At 38.7% G+C, this 17,955-nt stretch overlaps 1 protein-coding gene and 1 pseudogene across 1 annotated transcript; both read right to left on the minus strand.

Moving 5' to 3' along the window:
* LOC110265100 lies at window positions 8,493-9,349 on the minus strand (annotated as a pseudogene).
* Window positions 10,765-11,272, minus strand: LOC110265101 (probable cysteine protease RD21B). Its single transcript, XM_021107875.1, has 2 exons — window positions 11,182-11,272; window positions 10,765-11,042 (listed from the first exon to the last, which is right to left on the minus strand). The coding sequence occupies exons 1-2, from the start codon at window positions 11,270-11,272 to the stop codon at window positions 10,765-10,767; spliced, it is 369 nt and encodes a 122-aa protein (XP_020963534.1).

Here is a 17,955-nt window from a genome sequence, read left to right on the forward strand (position 1 = left end):
ATCCTCTTCCTTCCCAGTGTCTAGGATTATGAAATCAGCAGGGATGTAAAAGCCTTCAACCTTCACTAAGACATCCTCTACAAGTCCATAATCCTGTTTCCTTGAATTGTTTGCTATCTCTAGTGAGATTCTTGCAGCTTGTACCTCAAAGATCCCTAGTTTCTCCATTACAGAGAGTGGCATGAGGTTTATACTTGAACTAAGGCCACACAGAGCCTTCCTAAAGGTCATGGTGCCTATGATGCAAGGTATTAAGAATTTTCTGGGATCCGTTTTCTTCTGACGTAATTTCTGTTGAACCAAGGTGTTCAGTTCATTGATGAGCAATGGAGGTTCATCCTCCCAAGTCTCATTACCAAATAACTTGGCATTCAGCTTCATGATTGCTCCTAGATACTGGCAACTTGCTCTTCAATAATATCTTCATCCTCTTCAGAGGAAGAATACTCATCAGAGCTCATGAATGGCAACAGTAAGTTCAGTAGAATCTCTATGGTCTCTATATGAGCCTCGTATTCCTTTGGTTTCTCAATGGAGAACTCCTTAGGGGTCAGTGGACGTCCATTGAGGTCTTCCTCATTGCAAATCACTGCCTTTTCCTCCTCTATAGGTTCGGCCATGTTGGTTATATTGATGGCCTTGCACTCTCTTTTTGGATTCTTTTTTGTATTGCTTGGGAGAGTACTAGGAGGGATTTTAGTAACTCTTTTACTCAGTTGACCCACTTGTGCCTCCAAATTTCTAATGGAGGACCTTGTTTCAGTTATGAAACTGAGAGTGGTCTTAGATAGATCAGAGACTATGGTTGCTAAGTTAGAGAGGCTCTGCTTAGAATTCTCTGTCTGTTGCTCAGAAGATGATGTAAAAGGTTTGCTATTGCCAAACCTATTTCTCCCACCATTATTATTATTGAAGCCTTGATTAGGCTTCTGCTGATCCTTCCATGAGAAATTAGGATGATTCCTTCATGAAGGATTATAAGTGTTTCCATAGGATTCTCCCATGTAATTCGCCTCTTCCATTGCAGAGTTCTCAGGGTCATAAGCTTCTTCTTCAGAGGAAGCTTCTTTAGTACTGCCGGATGCAGCTTGTATTCCAGTCAGACTCTGAGAAATCATATTAACTTGCTGACTCAATATTTTATTCTGAGCCATTATTGCATTCAGAGTATTAATCTCAAGAACTCTTTTCTTCTGAGTTGTCCCATTATTCACAGGATTTCTTTCAGAAGTGTACCTGAATTGGTTATTTGCAACCATTTCAATGAGTTCTTGGGCTTCTGCAGGCGTCTTCTTCAGATGAAGAGATCTACCAGTAGAGTGGTCCAATGACATCTTGGATAATTCAGACAGACCATCATAGAATATACATAAGATGCTCCATTCTGAAAGCATGTCAGAAGGACACCTTCTGATCAATTGCTTGTATCTTTCCCAAGCTTCATAGAGGGATTCACCTTCTTTCTGTCTGAAGGTTTTGACTTCCACTCTAAGCTTGCTCAACTTTTGAGGTGGAAATAATTTTGCCAAGAAAGCATTGACCAACTTTTCCCAAGAGTTCAGGCTTTCTTTAGGTCGTGAGTCCAACCATGTCCTAGCTCTGTCTCTTACAGCAAAGGGGAAAAGCATAAGTCTGTAGTCCTCAAGATTAACCGCATTGGTCTTGACAGTGTCACAAATTTGCAAGAATTCAGCCAAGAACTGATGAGGATCTTCCAATGGAAGTCCATGAAACTTGCAATTCTGCTGCATTAGAGAAACTAATTGAAGCTTAAGCTCAAAGTTGTTTGCTCCAATTGTAGGAATTGAGATGCTTCTTCCAGAGAAGTCAGAAGTGGGTGCAGTAAAGTCACCAAGCATCTTCCTTGCATCTCCACCATTGTTGTTATTTTCGGCTGCCATGTCTTCTTCTTTTTAGAAAATTTTTGTTAGGTCCTCTCCATAGTTTTGTGCTTTAGCTTCTCTTAGTTTCCTCTTCAGAGTCCTTTCAGGTTCAGGATCAGCCTCAACAAGAACGTTCTTATCCTTGTTCCTGCTCATATGAAAAAGAAGAGAACAGAAAAGAATAGGAATCCTCTATGTCACAGTATAGAGATTCTTTTATGTGAGTAGAATTTGAAAATGAGTAACTAAGTGCAGATAGTGCAGAAATCCACTTCCTGGGCTCACTTGGTGTGTTCTTGGGTTGAGCATTGAAGCTTTTTCATTCTTAGACTTTTCCTGGAGTTAAACGCCCACTTTGGTGCCAGTTTGGGCGTTTTACGCCAAGATGTTTTAGGCTGACTTTGAATGCCAGTTTGGGCCATCAAATCTCGGGCAAAGTATGGACTATTATATATTTCTAGAAAGCCCAGGATGTCTACTTTCCAATGCATTTCAGAACGTGCCAATTAGGCTTCTGTAGTGCCAAAAAATCCACTTCGATTGTAGAGAGGTCAGAATCCAACAGCATCTGCAGTCCTTTTTCAGCCTATGAATCGGATTTTTGCTCAGGTCCTTCAATTTCAGCCAGAAAATTCCTGAAATCACAGAAAAACACACAAACTCATAGTAAAGTCCAGAAATTTGATTTTTGAATAAAAACTAATAAATATATAATAAAAAGTAATTAAAACATGCTAAAAACTATGTAAAAACAATGCAAAAAAGGGTATAAATTATCCGCTCATCATAACACCAAACTTAAATTGTTGCTTGTCCCCAAGCAACAAAAGATAAAATAGGATAAAAAGAAGAGAATATACAATGAATTCTAAAGTTATCAATGAAGATTAGCTTCAATTAGATGAGCGGGACTTGTAGCTTTTTTGCTTCTGAACAGTTTTGGCATCTCACTTTATCCTTTGAAGTTCAGAATAATTGGTATCTATAGGACTCAGAATTCAGATAGTGTTATTCATTCTCCTAGTTCAGTATGTTGATTCTTAAACACAGCTACTTTATGAGTCTTGGCCGTGACCCTAAGCATTTTGTTTTCCAGTATTACCACCGGATACATAAATGCCACAGACACATAACTGGGTGAACTTTTTTAGATTGTGACTCAGCTTTGCTAGAGTCTCCAGTTAGAGGTGTCCAGAGCTCTTAAGCACACTCTTTTTTTTGCTTTGGACCACGACTTTAACCGCTCAGTCTCAAGCTTTTCACTTGACACCTTCACGTCACAAGCACATGGTTAGGGACAGCTTGGTTTAGCTACTTAGGCCAGGATTTTATTCCTATGGGCCCTCCTATCCATTAATGCTCAAAGCCTTGGATCCTTTTTACCCTTGCCTTTTGGTTTAAAGGGTTATTGGCTTTTTCTGCTTGCTTTTTCTCTTTTTTTTTGCCACTTTTTTTTTTGCAAGCTTTTCACTGTTTTTTCTTGCTTCAAGAATCAATTTTATGATTTTTCAGATTATCAATAATATTTTTCCTTTTTCATTATTCTTTCAAGAGCCAACAATTTTAACATTCATAAACAAAAAATTCAAAAATATGCACTATTCAAGCATTCATTCAGAAATCAAAAGGTATTGCCAGCACATCAAAATAATTAAACTAATTTCAAGATAGAATTTGAAACCATGTACTTCTTGTTCTTTTGCAATTAAAAAAAATTTTTCATTTAAGAAAGGTGATGGATTCATAGATAAAACATAAAGCATAGGGAACAAAAAACAGAAAATAAAGAACAAGAAAATTTAAAGAACGGGTCCACCTTAGTGATTGCGGCTTGTTCTTCCTCTTCAAGATCTTATGGAGTGCTTTAGCTCCTCTATGTCTCTTCCTTGCCTTTGTTGCTCCTCCCTCACGGTTATTTAGTCTTCTCTAATTTTATGGAGGAGGATGGAATGCTCTTGGTGCTCCATCCTTAGTTGTCCCATTTTGGAACTCAATTCTCCTAGGGAGGTGTTGATTTGCTCCCAGTAGTTTTGTGGAGGAAAGTGCATTCCTTGAGGCATTTCAGGGATTTCATGATGAGGAACTTCCTCAAACTCTTATTGAGGTCCATGAGTGGGCTCTCTTCTTTGCTCCATCCTTTTCTTAGTGATGGGCTTATCCTCTTCAATGAGGATGTCTTCCTCTATGACAACTCCGGCTGAATTGCATAGGTGACAAATGAGATGAGGGAAGGCTAACCTTGCCAAAGTGGAAGGCTTGTCCGCTACCTTGTAGAGTTCTAGGGAAATGATCTCATGAACTTCTACTTTCTCTCTATTCATGATACTATGGATTATGATAGCCCGGTCTATTGTAACTTCAGACCGGTTGCTAGTAGGAATGATAGAGCGTTGGATGAACTCCAACCATCCCCTAGCCACGGGCTTGAGGTCAAGCCTTTTTAGTTGAACCGGCTTGCCTCTTGAGTCTCTCTTCCATTGAGCGCCTTCCACAAAAATGTCCCTAAGGACTTAGTCCAACCTGTGATCAAAGTTAACCCTTCTAGTGAAAGGGTGAGGATATCCTTGCATCATTGGCAAGTTGAATGCTAGCCTCACATTTTCTGGACTAAAATCCAAGTATTTTCCTCGAACCATTGTGAGCCAATTCTTTGGGTTCGGGTTCATACTTTTGTCGTGGTTCTTAGTGATCCATGCATTGGCATAGAACTCTTGAACCATTAAGATCCTGACTTGTTGAATGGGGTTGGTGAGGATTTTCCAACCTCTTCTTCAAATTTCATGTCGGATCTCTAGATATTCACTTTTTTTGAGCTTGAAGGGGACCTCGGGGATCACCTTTTTCTTGGCCACAACATCATAGAAGTGATCTTGATGGTCCTTTGAGTTGAATCTCTCCATCTCCCATGACTCTGAGGTCGAAGCAATTGTCTTCCCTTTCCTCTTTCTAGAGGTTTCTCCAGCCTTAGGTGCCATTAGTGGTTATGAAAAACAAAAAGCTTTAGCTTTTCCGACACTAAACTTAGAACATTTGCTCTTCCTCAAGCAAAAGAAGAAAGAAAAGAGTAGAAGAAGAAGAAATAGAGGAGATGGAGGGTTGGTGTAGGTTCGGCCAAGGTAGGTTATAGTGTGTATGTTGTGTGAATATGAAGGTAGTGAGGAGGGGTATTTATAGGGTAAGAGAGGGGGTATTCGGCCATGTGTGGGTGGGTTTGGGAGGGAAATGGTTTGAATTTGAATGGTGAGGTAGGTGGGGTTAATTGATAGATAGATGTGAGTGGTGAAGAGAATATGGGGAATAGGGTAGGATTTGATAGGTGAAGAATATTTGGGGAAGAGTTAATGATGGGATTGGTCAAGGGTATTTGGGGAAGAGTGTTATGGAAAGGTGTAAAGAGGAGAGAAGAAGAAGTGGGGTAGGTGGGGATCCTGTGGGGTCTACAGATCCTGAGGTGTCAAGGAATTTGAGTTCCTGCACCATTCTGGCATTCAAATGCCCATTCTGTGCCCAATCTGGCATTTAACGCCAGCTCTGCTACCTTTCCAGGCATTAAACGCTAGCTCTGCTACCTTTCCTGGCGTTAAACGCCAGTCTGCTGCCCATTTCTGTCGTTAACGCCAGCCAGATGCCCATTTCTGGCGTTTAACGCCAGCCAGATGCCAGACAGCCTTTTCTGGCGTTAAACACCCAGAGTGCTACCCATTCTGGTATTTAACGCCCAGAATGCTGCCAGGCTGGGCGTTAAACGCCCATTCTACTATCCTTACTGGCGTTTAAACGCCAGTAAGCTTGTCCTCCAGGGTGTGCTATTTTTAATGCTGTTTTTCATTCTGTTTTTGATTTTTTTGTTGTTTTTGTGACTTCACATGATCATCAACCTAAAGAAAACATAAAATAACAATGGAAAATAATAAAATATAATTAAATAACATTGGGGTGCCTCCCAACAAGCGCTTCTTTAATGTCAATAGCTTGACAGTAAAGCTCTTAGAGAGCTTTATAAAGACTCAGAGCTTAATGATGGCCTCCCAACACCAAACTTAGAAGTTGAGTGTGGGGGCTTTGTTTGACTCTATATTGAGAGAAGCTTTTCATGCTTCCTCTCCTTGGTTACAGAAGAAGATCCTTGAGCCTTAAACACAAGGTAGTCCTCATTCAATTGAAGGACTAGCTCTCCTCGACCCACATCAATCACAGCTCTTGCTGTGGCTAGGAAGGGTCTTCCAAGGATGATGGAATCATCTTCATCCTTCCCAGTTTCTAGGATTATGACATCAGTAGGGATGTACAGGCCTTCAACCTTCACCAAGACATCCTCTACAAGTCCATAAGCTTGTTCCCTTGAATTGTCTGCCATCTCTAGAGAGATTCTTACAGCTTGCACCTCAAAGATCCCTAGTTTCTCCATTACAGAGAGGGGCATGAGGTTTATCCCTGACCCCAGGTCACACAGAGCCTTCTCAAAGGTCATAATGCCTATGGTATAAGGTATTAAGAACTTTCCAGGATCCTATTTCTTCTTAGGTAATTTCAGTTGAACCAGATCATTTAGTTCATTGATGAGCAATGGGAGTTCATCCTCCCAAGTCTCATTACCAAATAACTTGGCATTTAGCTTCATGATTGCTCCTAGATATTGAGCAACTTGCTCTTCAATAATATCTTCATCCTCTTCAGAGGAAGAATACTCATCAGAGCTCATGAATGGCAATAGTAAGTTCAGTGGAATCTCTATGGTCTCTATATGAGCCTCAGATTCCTTTGGTTCCTCATTAGGGAACTCCTTAGTGGCTAGTGGACGTCCATTGAGGTCTTCCTCATTGGAAATCACTGCCTTTTCTTCCTCTCCAGGTTCGGCCATGTTGGTTATAGTATGGCCTTGCACTCTCTTTTTGGATTCTCATTTGTATTGCTTGGGAGAGTACTAGGAGGGAGTTCAGTAACTCTTTTACTCAGCTGACCCACTTGTGCCTCTAAATTTCTAATGGAGGACTTTGTTTCAGTCATGAAACTGTGAGTGGTTTTAGATAGATCAGAGACTATGGTTGCTAAGTCAGAGTGGCTCTGCTTATAATTCTCTGTCTGTTGCTGAGAAGATGATGGAAAAGGTTTGTTATTGACAAACCTATTTCTCCTAGCATTATTATTATTGAAGCCTTGATTAGGCTTCTGCTGATCCTTCCATGAGAGATTAGGATGATTCGTCCATGAAGGATTATAGGTGTTTCCATAGGATTCTCCCATGTAATTCACGTCTTCCATTGCAGGATTCTCAGGATCATAATCTTCTCCTTCAGGGGAGGCTTCTTTAGTACTGCCTGATGCAGCTTGTATTTCAGTCAGACACTGAGAAATCATATTGACTTGCTGAGTTAATATTTTGTTCTGAGCCAATATTGCATTCAGAGTATCAATTTCAAGAACTCCTTTCTTTTGAGTTATCCCATTATTCACAGGATTCCTTTCAGAAGTGTACATGAACTGGTTATTTGCAACCATTTCAATGAGTTCGTAAGCTTCTGCAGTCGTCTTCTTCAGATGAAGAGGTCCACTGGCAGAGTGATCCAATGACATCTTGGACAATTCAGACAGACCATCATAGAATATACATACGATGCTCCATTCTGAAAACATGTCAGAAGGACACCTTTTGATCAATTGCTTGTATCTTTCCCAAGCATCATAGAGGGATTCACCTTCCTTCTGTCTAAAGGTTTGGACTTCCACTCTAAGCTTTCTCAATTTTTGAGGTGAAAAGAACTTGGCCAAGAAAGCATTGACCAACTTTTTCCAAGAGTTTAGGCTATCTTTAGGTTGTGAGTCCAACCATGTCCTAGTTCTGTCTCTTACAGCAAAAGGGAAAAGCATAAGTCTGTAGACCTCAGGATTAACCCCATTGGTCTTAACAGTGTCACAGATTTGCAAGAATTCAGCTAAGAACTGATGAGGATCTTCCAATGGAAGTCCATGAAACTTGCAGCTCTGCTGCATCAGAGAAACTAATTAAGGCTTAAGCTCAAAGTTATTTGCTCCAATTGTAGGAATTGAGATGCTTCTTCCACAGATGTCAGAAGAGGGTGCAATAAAGTCACCAAGCATCTTCTTTGCATCTCCACCATTGTTATTGGATTCGGCCTTCTCTTCTTCTTTTTTGAAAAATTCTATCAGGTCCTCTCCAGAGTGTTGTGCTTTAGCTTCTCTTAGCTTCCTCTTTAGAGTCCTTTCAGGTTCCAGATCAGCTTCAACAAGAATGTTCTTATCCTTGCTCCTGCTCATATGAAAAAGAAGAGAACAGAAAAGAATAGGAATCCTCTATGTCATATTATAGAGATTCCTTTATGTGAGTAGAAGAATAGAAGAGTAGAATGAAAAAGAGAGAAGATGAAGAATTCGAACACAGAGAGGGAGAGAGGGTTCGAATTATAAGAAGAATAGAAGTGTTAGTAAATAAATAAATAAATAGAAAGAGATGAGAGAGAGAGAGAGAGAGTTCGAATTTTAAATTAAAATAAAAGGAAAAATATTTTTGTTTTTATTTTAATTATTGGTTAGTATTTGATGAGCGGATAATTTAAGCAAAACAAGCCAAAGTTTCACAATGTTTATGATTCAAAGGAGACTAGCTAGAGAAGAATCCACATACTCTCTGGGCACTTTTACAGTCAAGTATGGTGGGATCTTGGATCGGTCCAAGAGACCCTCTGGCAAGAAGATCCTTCTGTCAGGACCTGTCACCAAATGGAAGCAATGATCAGAAACTAGTTTCCTACCTTGAATTGTACAACTAGAGTATATAAAAAAACTTTGTTAGCTCATTACAAGAACTTAATTATGATTAATTAGGAGATTATAAGATATAGCAATAAGTTACCCTCTTCTTACTGCTAAGTCAAACTTTGTTAGTTCCTTCTCTTCCGTTCTCTGTTACCATATTTCAACAAATTACATTGTCAAAAGAACACAACCATGTCTATACTCTATAGACTTGTTAGCTACTTTGGTTCTCTCAGTTTATTTGCATATTCTATACTGAATTTCCGCTAAAAGAATACTTGTAATTTAATAAAAAGTAGTTCATGTAGAAGTTTTTCTAGTAACTAGATTAGATATGGTAAAGAACAAAAGAAAGAAAGGATGTGAAGATAGGAGCAACCACTTACCATATCACTTGGCAAGTTCATCATTGGCAGGAGTGACAGCAACAGCAGCTTTCTTTGAAGGAGGAGGTGGTGCTGCCTTCTTCTTACCAAAGAGAGCTACAGTCTCGAAGGTGGCAGGGCTAGAAGTTGATGGTGCTGACCTTGCTGCACCACTCAACTTGATGAGGTTTCCAAGCATCTCTGACACCCCAATTGAAGCCATATTCTAACCTCAATATCTTCTGGACCTCTTTTGGCAAATGTGTGATCTGAGTCTCATCAAGATCAAGCTTTTCAAGTTTCTCCAAATTTCCAATTTCAGGTGGTAATTTCATAAAGCATTCACATAAGCAACAGTATTATTATAGTACATAAACAATAATTGTGAAAATCCATATTTGATAGGCATTACTCAGCTTCACGATTTTTTCATGAATTTTGACATTTGCTGAAACTGGTCAAAACAATAGCATCGTCATAGACACGTTGAAAAACACACATACACATTCAACAATTACAAGAAAGTGCTTCATTGCTTAGTTCAGATAGGGTTTTCAATGCACTAAAATAAAAAATAAAAATCCAAGCTTATTAAAATTGAAAAAACAGATTAGAAAAATAAGTAGGAGGAGGTGATTACCGGATGCCATGTTGAAGGGTACGGATCCGAGTTAGGGTTTTGATGGTTGGAATCGGTGAGTCAGTGGAACTCTGAGATAAATTAAGAACTACAAACAATTACATGCAAGGCAGTGAGGCACTTATTACATTGTGTTTAATGAAGATGGATTAGTGAACCTAAATGGTAAGCAAAACAGAAGCAAATTAAGGCAGTTAATTAGTTCATTCTTTCACAAAGTAACAAGGTTTAATCATACACAAGCAAATTAATAATATATTTGCACAGAACTGATCACAAAGATTAATGAGCTCCAGCTGAATTTAATCAAGCTTAATCACACACTGGATTTTCACATTATAAAGAAGGAAAACCAGCAGTAATCTTACCACTGAGAAAGATAAGAGAGGGAAAAACAAACCTTGCCATTCAGTATCACGACAAGGAAGCGGTAAAGCTAATCATGTTACACCAAATCAAAACTGTCCAGATCCATAATTTGATAAAGAACAAATAAATCTCTAAAACAGATCAAAATTTGCACAATTAAAATCAGAACCAAATAAGGATAACAAATCAACAATAATCATAACATATTTCAATTAAAATCAGAATAAATAAAAAACAAACAAGGAGAACAAAGCAACAATAATCAGAACATATTTTAATTAATTTCAGAATAAATCAGACCCAAACTTGGAGAACAAATCAACATTATATGTAATTAAAATCAAAATATATCAGAACCAAACAAAGAGAACAAATCAACAATATTCAGAAGTTCAGAACAACAAATCAACCTTATAAATTATAATAACAAGTTCTGAACAAATCTAGCATTATAAATTATAATAACAAAGCTTAGACCTTAATCCTAGTTTAGAAAAAAAAGTTTAGCAGCATTACCAGAACCAGTCTACCAACTCTCGCTCTAACAGAGATATCAACTCCCCCTTCACAATTTTATTTGATCCCTTCCACCACATCAACTATTGAGATTGCCCAACAACTCCCTTCACAACAAAACCCAAAACATCAAATCAAATTCTTTGAGGGGAATTAATATTATAGAGCATCAAAATTAAACCCTAATTTAATGTGCTAACCGCATTGGCCTTGATCCTTAAGGGGGGGAAACAGCGCCCTTCTCCATCCAATCAACAGAAGTAGGCAACTCATCATGGAATGCGTAACGGTCACAGTTCCTGTTGCCAGAGAGCAATCGCTGTTGCTGGGAGGAGCTGCGGGGTTTGGTGCCGAGGTACCTAGCTTTGTACTCTTCATTGGGGAAATCAGCGAACTTGTTCAAGCCAAGCTTGTAGGGTTTGTTCCCAGTGTTGTTATGTTCGTGAATGAATCGCAGGTTATCCTTGAATATCTCGAACCTTCTCTCTTTCTCTTCTAACAATTGACATCAACGATTCGGAACAAGCACTAAACGCACAAACACGCATAATCGCAAAATATAAACAACAGAAATAATAATAATTGACTAATTAACAATAATAAACAATTGAACTATGGAAGCAACAAAACCCACCAGCAGGAGGTACAGCCGTTTGAGGAGCACCCGCGATGGCGGCGTAACCGTTTAGGATGGCATGCTTGCTGGGAGGAACTTGATACGACATCATAGGCTGCATGTACAACACAGACGCCGGGACCCCAACACCACCGGCAGCAGAGGCGACACCAGGAGTCATTGCAGCCGCAGAGCTATCACCAGGCGGTGGAATCGACGGTTCTGGTAGGCAAAGCTCGGCGGAGTGGCGCCTCCGGATGGATTTGGCAGTGGGGAGAAGTGCGGGGTCTAAAGAGGCAGTGGCCAGAAGGAGGGGGTGGAGGGAGGCGCGAAGGGAGGCCCAGCAAAGACCTGAGGCGGCACATAGGCAAAGGTTGGATGGTGCTGCTGCAACGGCGGCGGGGCGGTAGCGCGGAGAGCAGAGTCGGATTGGGATTAGGGTTTTTGGGAGCTGGAGATTGAGATAGGGATGTGGAAGGTGGAGCTGGATCGGGTTGTGATTCAATGTGCTGGGCTTGGGTTCTAGGGTTACGGTGAGAGAGGAGGCAGCATCCGCCATGGAAAAGAGGAGAAGAACAAGAGGTTATTGGGTTTGGGGTTGTGAGTGACGGAGAGTGAGAGTGTCTCAAAGCGTTGGCCAAGTTTTAGAGTTAGTATGAATCAGGGGTTATTGGGTTTGGGATTATTAGTATTTTTTAAAAAAAATCTTTTGGCCACGCTTTTAAAGCGTACCAAAAGAATATCAGGATATAGCCACGCTTTATAAATGATACTACAATGAAACTCCATCACCACGCTTTTAAAACGTCCCTGTTTCTCTCTATGGCCATGCTTTTAAAGCGTGGCAAAAAAAATGTGGCTGTATCTTTAATCAATTGTCACCCCACAAAAGCATGGCCATTGACAAAGCATGGCGAGAAAAAACGTGGCCGAATCTCTTTTCAATCGCCACCCTCACAAAAGCGTGGCCGTTGACCACTTTTGGCCACGCTTTTAAAGCGTGGCAAGAAAAAAGCATGCCCATAGGCCTTTTTTATTGTAGTGGTTGTTATCAGTCTGTGACTGACCTCCTTTGCATGGGCGTTAAATGCCCATGCTGCTACACCCTTGGGTGTTTAAAAGCCTACTCTCTGCCCTTTCCTGGCGTTCAATGCCAGGAGTGGTGCTTCTCTGAGTGTTTGAACACCCAAAACCATCTTGTGCAGAGATTTGGTTATCCTCTATGGGATTTTTGTTCTTATTGGGCTGAGGTTAGGAGCTTAAGGCTTTCCCACTCCTCAGTCGAATGGCCTGGCATTCATCTGTTATCTGCTTAGATAACTGCTGCCCTGTTTGACTCAACTGGGCCTCTACATTTCTGTTAGAAGCCTAAGTTTCTCGCAGAGCCTTTTACAGTTCCAGCATTTGCTGGGCAAGGGCTTGCAGTTGCTGAGTCAATGGGCCAGCCTCCTCTGGAGAGTTAGGTTCAGCAACTACTGCCTTAACCTCTCTTTTTATAGAGGTCTCAGGAGATGAGTACAGATGCTGATTAATGGCAACTATCTCAATAAGCTCTTGGGCTTCTAGAATGGTCTTTCTCATGTGCATGGAACCACCAGCAGAGTGGTCTAAGGACATTCTAGCCATGTCTGAAAGCCCATTGTAGAATATGTCTAACTGTACCCATTCTGAAAATATTTCAGTGGGGCATTTTCTTAGCATCCTCTCATACCTCTCCCAGGCATCATAAAGAGATTCACCATCTCCTTTTTTGAAGCCTTGGATGTCCAGTCTCAGCTGGTTCACCTTTCTTAGGGTGAAGTATTGGTTTAAAAACTTGTCCACTAACTGTTTCCAAGTTTTTAAACTAGCTTTAGGCTAGTTATCCAACCACCTTTTTGCTTGATCCTTTAAAGTAAAAGGAAAGAGCAATAACCTGTAGACATCTTGGTCCACTCCCTCACTGTATACTGTGTCAGCAATCCTTAAGAAATCTGCAAGGAATTCTATAGGTTCTTCCTGAGGAAGCCCAGAACACTGGCAGTTCTGCTGCACCAGAGTAACAAGTTAAGGGTTTAATTCAAAGTTACTAGCTCTGATTTAAGGTATGCTGGTGCTTCTTCCATAGAAGTCAACATTGGGATTTGTATAAGACCCAGAGTTCTTCTGAACTCTTCATTCCCACTTGGGTTCATGATTAAGAAAGGTAGAGGATGAAGAAGGAAGAAGATAGAAGAAGAGATACACTACAACAAACAAGGCTTTTCGCAACGGTCAAAAACCGTTGCCGTAGATTGAAAACCGTTCCCAAAACTTTAGGCAACGCTTTGGCAACGGTTTTTGACCTGTGGTATATGCGGCCGTTACCAATGCTCAAAGGCAACGGTAACAGAAAAACCGTTGCCATAGTTAGTGCCTAAGACAATGGTTTTGACGAAAAATTTTAAACAACGGTTTTGATCCGTTACTCAATAAGCAACGGTTTCGAACTGTTCCTATTAACATGACAACGGTTTAAAACCGTAACTGGATAGGCAACGGTTTTAAACTGTTGTCGTTTTATTATTCACATAGCCAACGGTTTTAAACCATTACCATTGGTGCCAGGTTTCGGCAACGGTTTTTGAACCGTTGCCAGTTTATAGCCATCTATGACAACGGTTTTAAAATGTTACAGTTGATATCATTTTCGGCAACGGTTTTAAAACGTTACTGTTGGAGTCGTGTTTTGGCAACGATTTTATTATGTAGTCATCTTTGACAACGGTTTTAACACCATTGTCTTTTATAACTATTGAAAACGATTTTTTTGTAATATATAATTTTTTGTTTACAATAGTTTTCTCATGAATGAAATTAATTTCAGTTTTTTTTAATTATTTAGTGTCAATAAATAATCTAAACTATTTGAATCAAGTCACTAAAGAAAAATAATTGAACATTTCCCATCAAATTTAACTTATAAAAATTGTTGTAAGATCCACAATATCATCTAAGTTTGCAAAAAATATAATAATAAAAGAGAGTTGAAATAGCTAAGTAGCAAATAGTCATCATGTCCACAAGTTCATGACTTTTACTCTATAACATTTGCTTTTAAAAATTTGACCTTAATCAAGTTCGATTTTCCCTTCAACATAGTTTTCCTGTAAGCAAAAAAAATAAATAAATCAAATATAAAACTACACATCTTTAATACTAATAATGTTAAATAAAAATGTTTGAGAGAGAGAGGACAAACATATATATTATAACATTCTTCTATTTAGATACACAAAACAATTGAATCAACATCATAATAATCAACCATTATTTAAGATATGATAACATTTAGAAACTTTAACAACAAATAATACCTCTTCATGCGCATCATTGTTCGGATTGCCTAAAGTGCTTCCTAATTAAGCAGCTAACATGTCAAGGTCCACTCCTGAGCTTTTTTGTTGCAGCATCATCTTAACAAGCGATTTTAGTTCATCTACTTCTTTTTGCATCACATCAACCTTATTCTCTAATGTTGCTTTCTCAGTTGCATGTTGCTGCTTAAGAAAACAAGACTTTTTAGCACCCACCCAAACAATACAGATCAGAATATGTGTTAAAAATTGCAACTGCCCAACATTATATAAATTTGCTTGTATTGCTACCCGAACAGGGTCAAAACCACACACTGGTTGGCAATAGAGTTGCCTCAGTTATCCCAAAAGAAAATTTATGTACTAAAAAAATGGATAAGCAGTTAAGCACAGTAGAAAGAAGGAAACTATTACTAAATCCCCCTTTTGAGCATTAAAAAAAACAGAAAGAAAAATCCCTTTAGTCCTTTACTACATGTTATCATGCATATTACCACATCCTTTTAAGTCCCTATTTTCTTTTTCTAGGTAGAATAATGCTATTGAAACCACACATTTAACACCAAACATAGGTTCTCAACTCTTTTTGTTTCAGTTTCTAACTCACATAGTTAAAGTTCTTAATTATTTAACCACATAAGTGTAATCTGATTACTTATTATGATTCTTTAACTAAGAAGTTGGAAGTTTGAATCCCATCTTAGACATAGAAAATATTCCATGACCAATGTTCGCCTAACACATAACGAGAGAATTAATCGATGTGTTAAATGATCATGCTACATACATATCAAAAATCACTCATTAAAAAAAGTATTTACTGTTTGTAAATAATGACTAAGCTGATATAAATAAATTTTATTACTCAACTATAACAAATTTAATTATTCTATTATGATAAATTTAATAGTTTTGCTTACTCATTCTTTTGTTGAAAAAATGCATAAATATACACAAATACATAGCTAACTTTTTAAAATCACATAAAACAAATTATAATTGACAGAAACAGAAGCATGCAGTTATATTTTAGATTACAAAGAAAACTTTTCAATATTAATACTAACGAAGGGTGAAAGGGGTTACCTTGTCATCAACTTCAGTGAAATTCCGCACATATGTTACCTCAGAGCCCAAATGCACATGGTACCTGCAAGTTTTCATGCTAAGTATGCGACCTCTATATCTAATGCAAGTAATTAAAGAAAAAAGGCAAGAATAGAAGGAGTGGTTAAAATACTCTGAATCTTATATTTGAATTTAATTAATAACAATAGTAGGACTACACCACCATCAAGGATAGAAGCAAAATACTGACTTTATGCTTTACTTAAGACAATAATATGATAAATTAATAACCTGAAATTCATCGAATTGACCCGTGTTCTCACCTTCAACCAGGTCACTGCTAACTACTAACTAGTTCCATCAAATAAAACAAATAGCATTTTTTATTATGATACTCTCAAATTGATAATGTCATTTTTATTTAGAAAATACCTTTTTTTCAAAATAAAAATCACATTTATAACAAAAACTTTATCAAATTTAAGTTATATTATTAAAAGTGGAATGATAATATCTTTTCACGATACCAGCAAGAATGAAGATAAATGATCCAGTTGAAAGTAGCATTCCTCCTTCAAGATGGGAATAGCTAATGCAAGCAGAAAGTATTATCAAGGAAGGGAGCAAAGAAGAGGGGGATGACAGATGGAGCAGCATGGGGCACATGATCTGGGCTATATGGAAGACGAAAAATGTAGCAATATTTCACAATCTGAAACCAGATCCTCTAAGCACTATAATCCAAGCTAGAGTACAAGAAACAGAATACGAGAAAGCCAGGGATACCACAGAGCAAATATAATCAAAGCCAGTAGAGGAACCATACCAATAAAGTGGAGGCCACTGCCCAAAGAATGCCTCAAGATCAACACAGATGCAGTGTTCTCAGAGCACAGCAAAACAGAAACTATTATCAAGTCCTGCTTTAACATCTTCAATCATAGGATAATTCAAATGCCAAAACATATATAATACTAATAATAATGAAAATAGAACTAGATATGTGAAAATACATGAACTCGGTATGAAAAAAGAACCAAATACATAAACCTTTTTAAAATTAAACCTTTTTAAAATAATTACTTCAAATGAAACATCTAGGTGAAACTAAAATGGCTTTTAGGTGAAACTAAAACAAATTATCATGGTAAAGGAAGCAAAACAAATTCAGTCTCACCATGAAAAACAGCAAACCCCACTGGAACGGAGGCGGGCAAAATGGTGAATTGATCCAGGCAGTACAGGGCAGAAATCGAAGCATGATTTCAGCAATGGAAGGACAACTCCACTCAACTTCTGCGCGTTATCCTTGAGCTCCACGATAACATCCTTAATCAACGACAATAAGGCTTCGATGACGGTGGCTAGGCAGGACGTGACGGCAGCAAGCTCGCTTCAACGGCTCCTCTTTCCACGTCTCTTTCTCTCTCGTTCGCTTCAACGATGGCAACGAAGATCCTTCCAGCGGCGGCGTGCGATTCTAACGGCAACGGAGGCGCGGACGGCGGAAACGGGTTTCATTACTGACAGCGGCGGTGACTGGCGCGAGGATGGCGGTGCTGCGACGGTCGCGGCAATGAGTTTCTCCACGGCGGCAGCTCCCTCGCGAACGCGTCTATCCCTCTCCTCTGCTCGCGATTCGCAGCGGTGATGACGTGCGGCTCGGTGACGGTGATGGCTCCAAGGCGGCGACGGCGACTACCCCTGGCTAATGGCTGCATTCCTCTTCTCCCTCTCTTCTCTTCTCGGCGACCACGACGGCACCGTGGCAGCGGCGCAACGAGCTGGATGGTGGTGGTGCGGCTCCCTCCCCTCTTCTTCTCCGATGGCGCCCTCTCTTTCTCTCTTCTCCATCTCTGTGCATGTGTGTGTGTTGGGGTTTCAGAAAGGAGAAGGGGGTAATGGCTGCTGGGAAAGGGAAATTACGTTAGGGATTTGGAATTAGGTTCCAATTTGGGATATAGGATTAGGGATACTTCAATAGTTTTACTAAAATTAGGAGTGAAAATCAAAAATCAATTTTTAATCCACTAATAATATTTGTGAAAATATTATTTAATTATTAATTTATAAATTATTTTTAAATAAATACTCTAATTTAATAATTAGAGATAATGTAATTAATTTTCTTTATTCATAACAATTAAAATATTAAATTCCAAAATCTTAATTCTTTAAATCACTTTATACAAAATTCTTATTATTTTGCAATTATTAAATTTTATAGTTCAAATATAGAAAATTATTCAACAATTATAAAATTATACAAAAATTCTAATTTAATTATCAAAATTTGATTTAATTAGCTTTAATTAAATAATTTCCAAAATTAAAATCTTTAATGAATAAATAAATTGAAATCAATTTAGAATAAGGATTTTCAAAAGTT

This window comes from Arachis ipaensis, chromosome B07 (genome assembly GCF_000816755.2).
Source record: "Arachis ipaensis cultivar K30076 chromosome B07, Araip1.1, whole genome shotgun sequence".
In the NCBI taxonomy this organism is placed as follows: Eukaryota; Viridiplantae; Streptophyta; class Magnoliopsida; order Fabales; family Fabaceae; genus Arachis; species Arachis ipaensis.

Coding starts and splice junctions, on each gene's coding strand:
- LOC110265101 (XM_021107875.1), bottom strand. CDS start 11,272: ATGTCGTATCAAGTTCCTCCCAGCAAGCATGCCATCCTAAACGGTTAC. Junction 11,043..11,181: donor AACGGCTGTACCTCCTGCTG/GTGGGTTTTGTT, acceptor GTCAATTGTTAG/AAGAGAAAGAGAGAAGGTTC.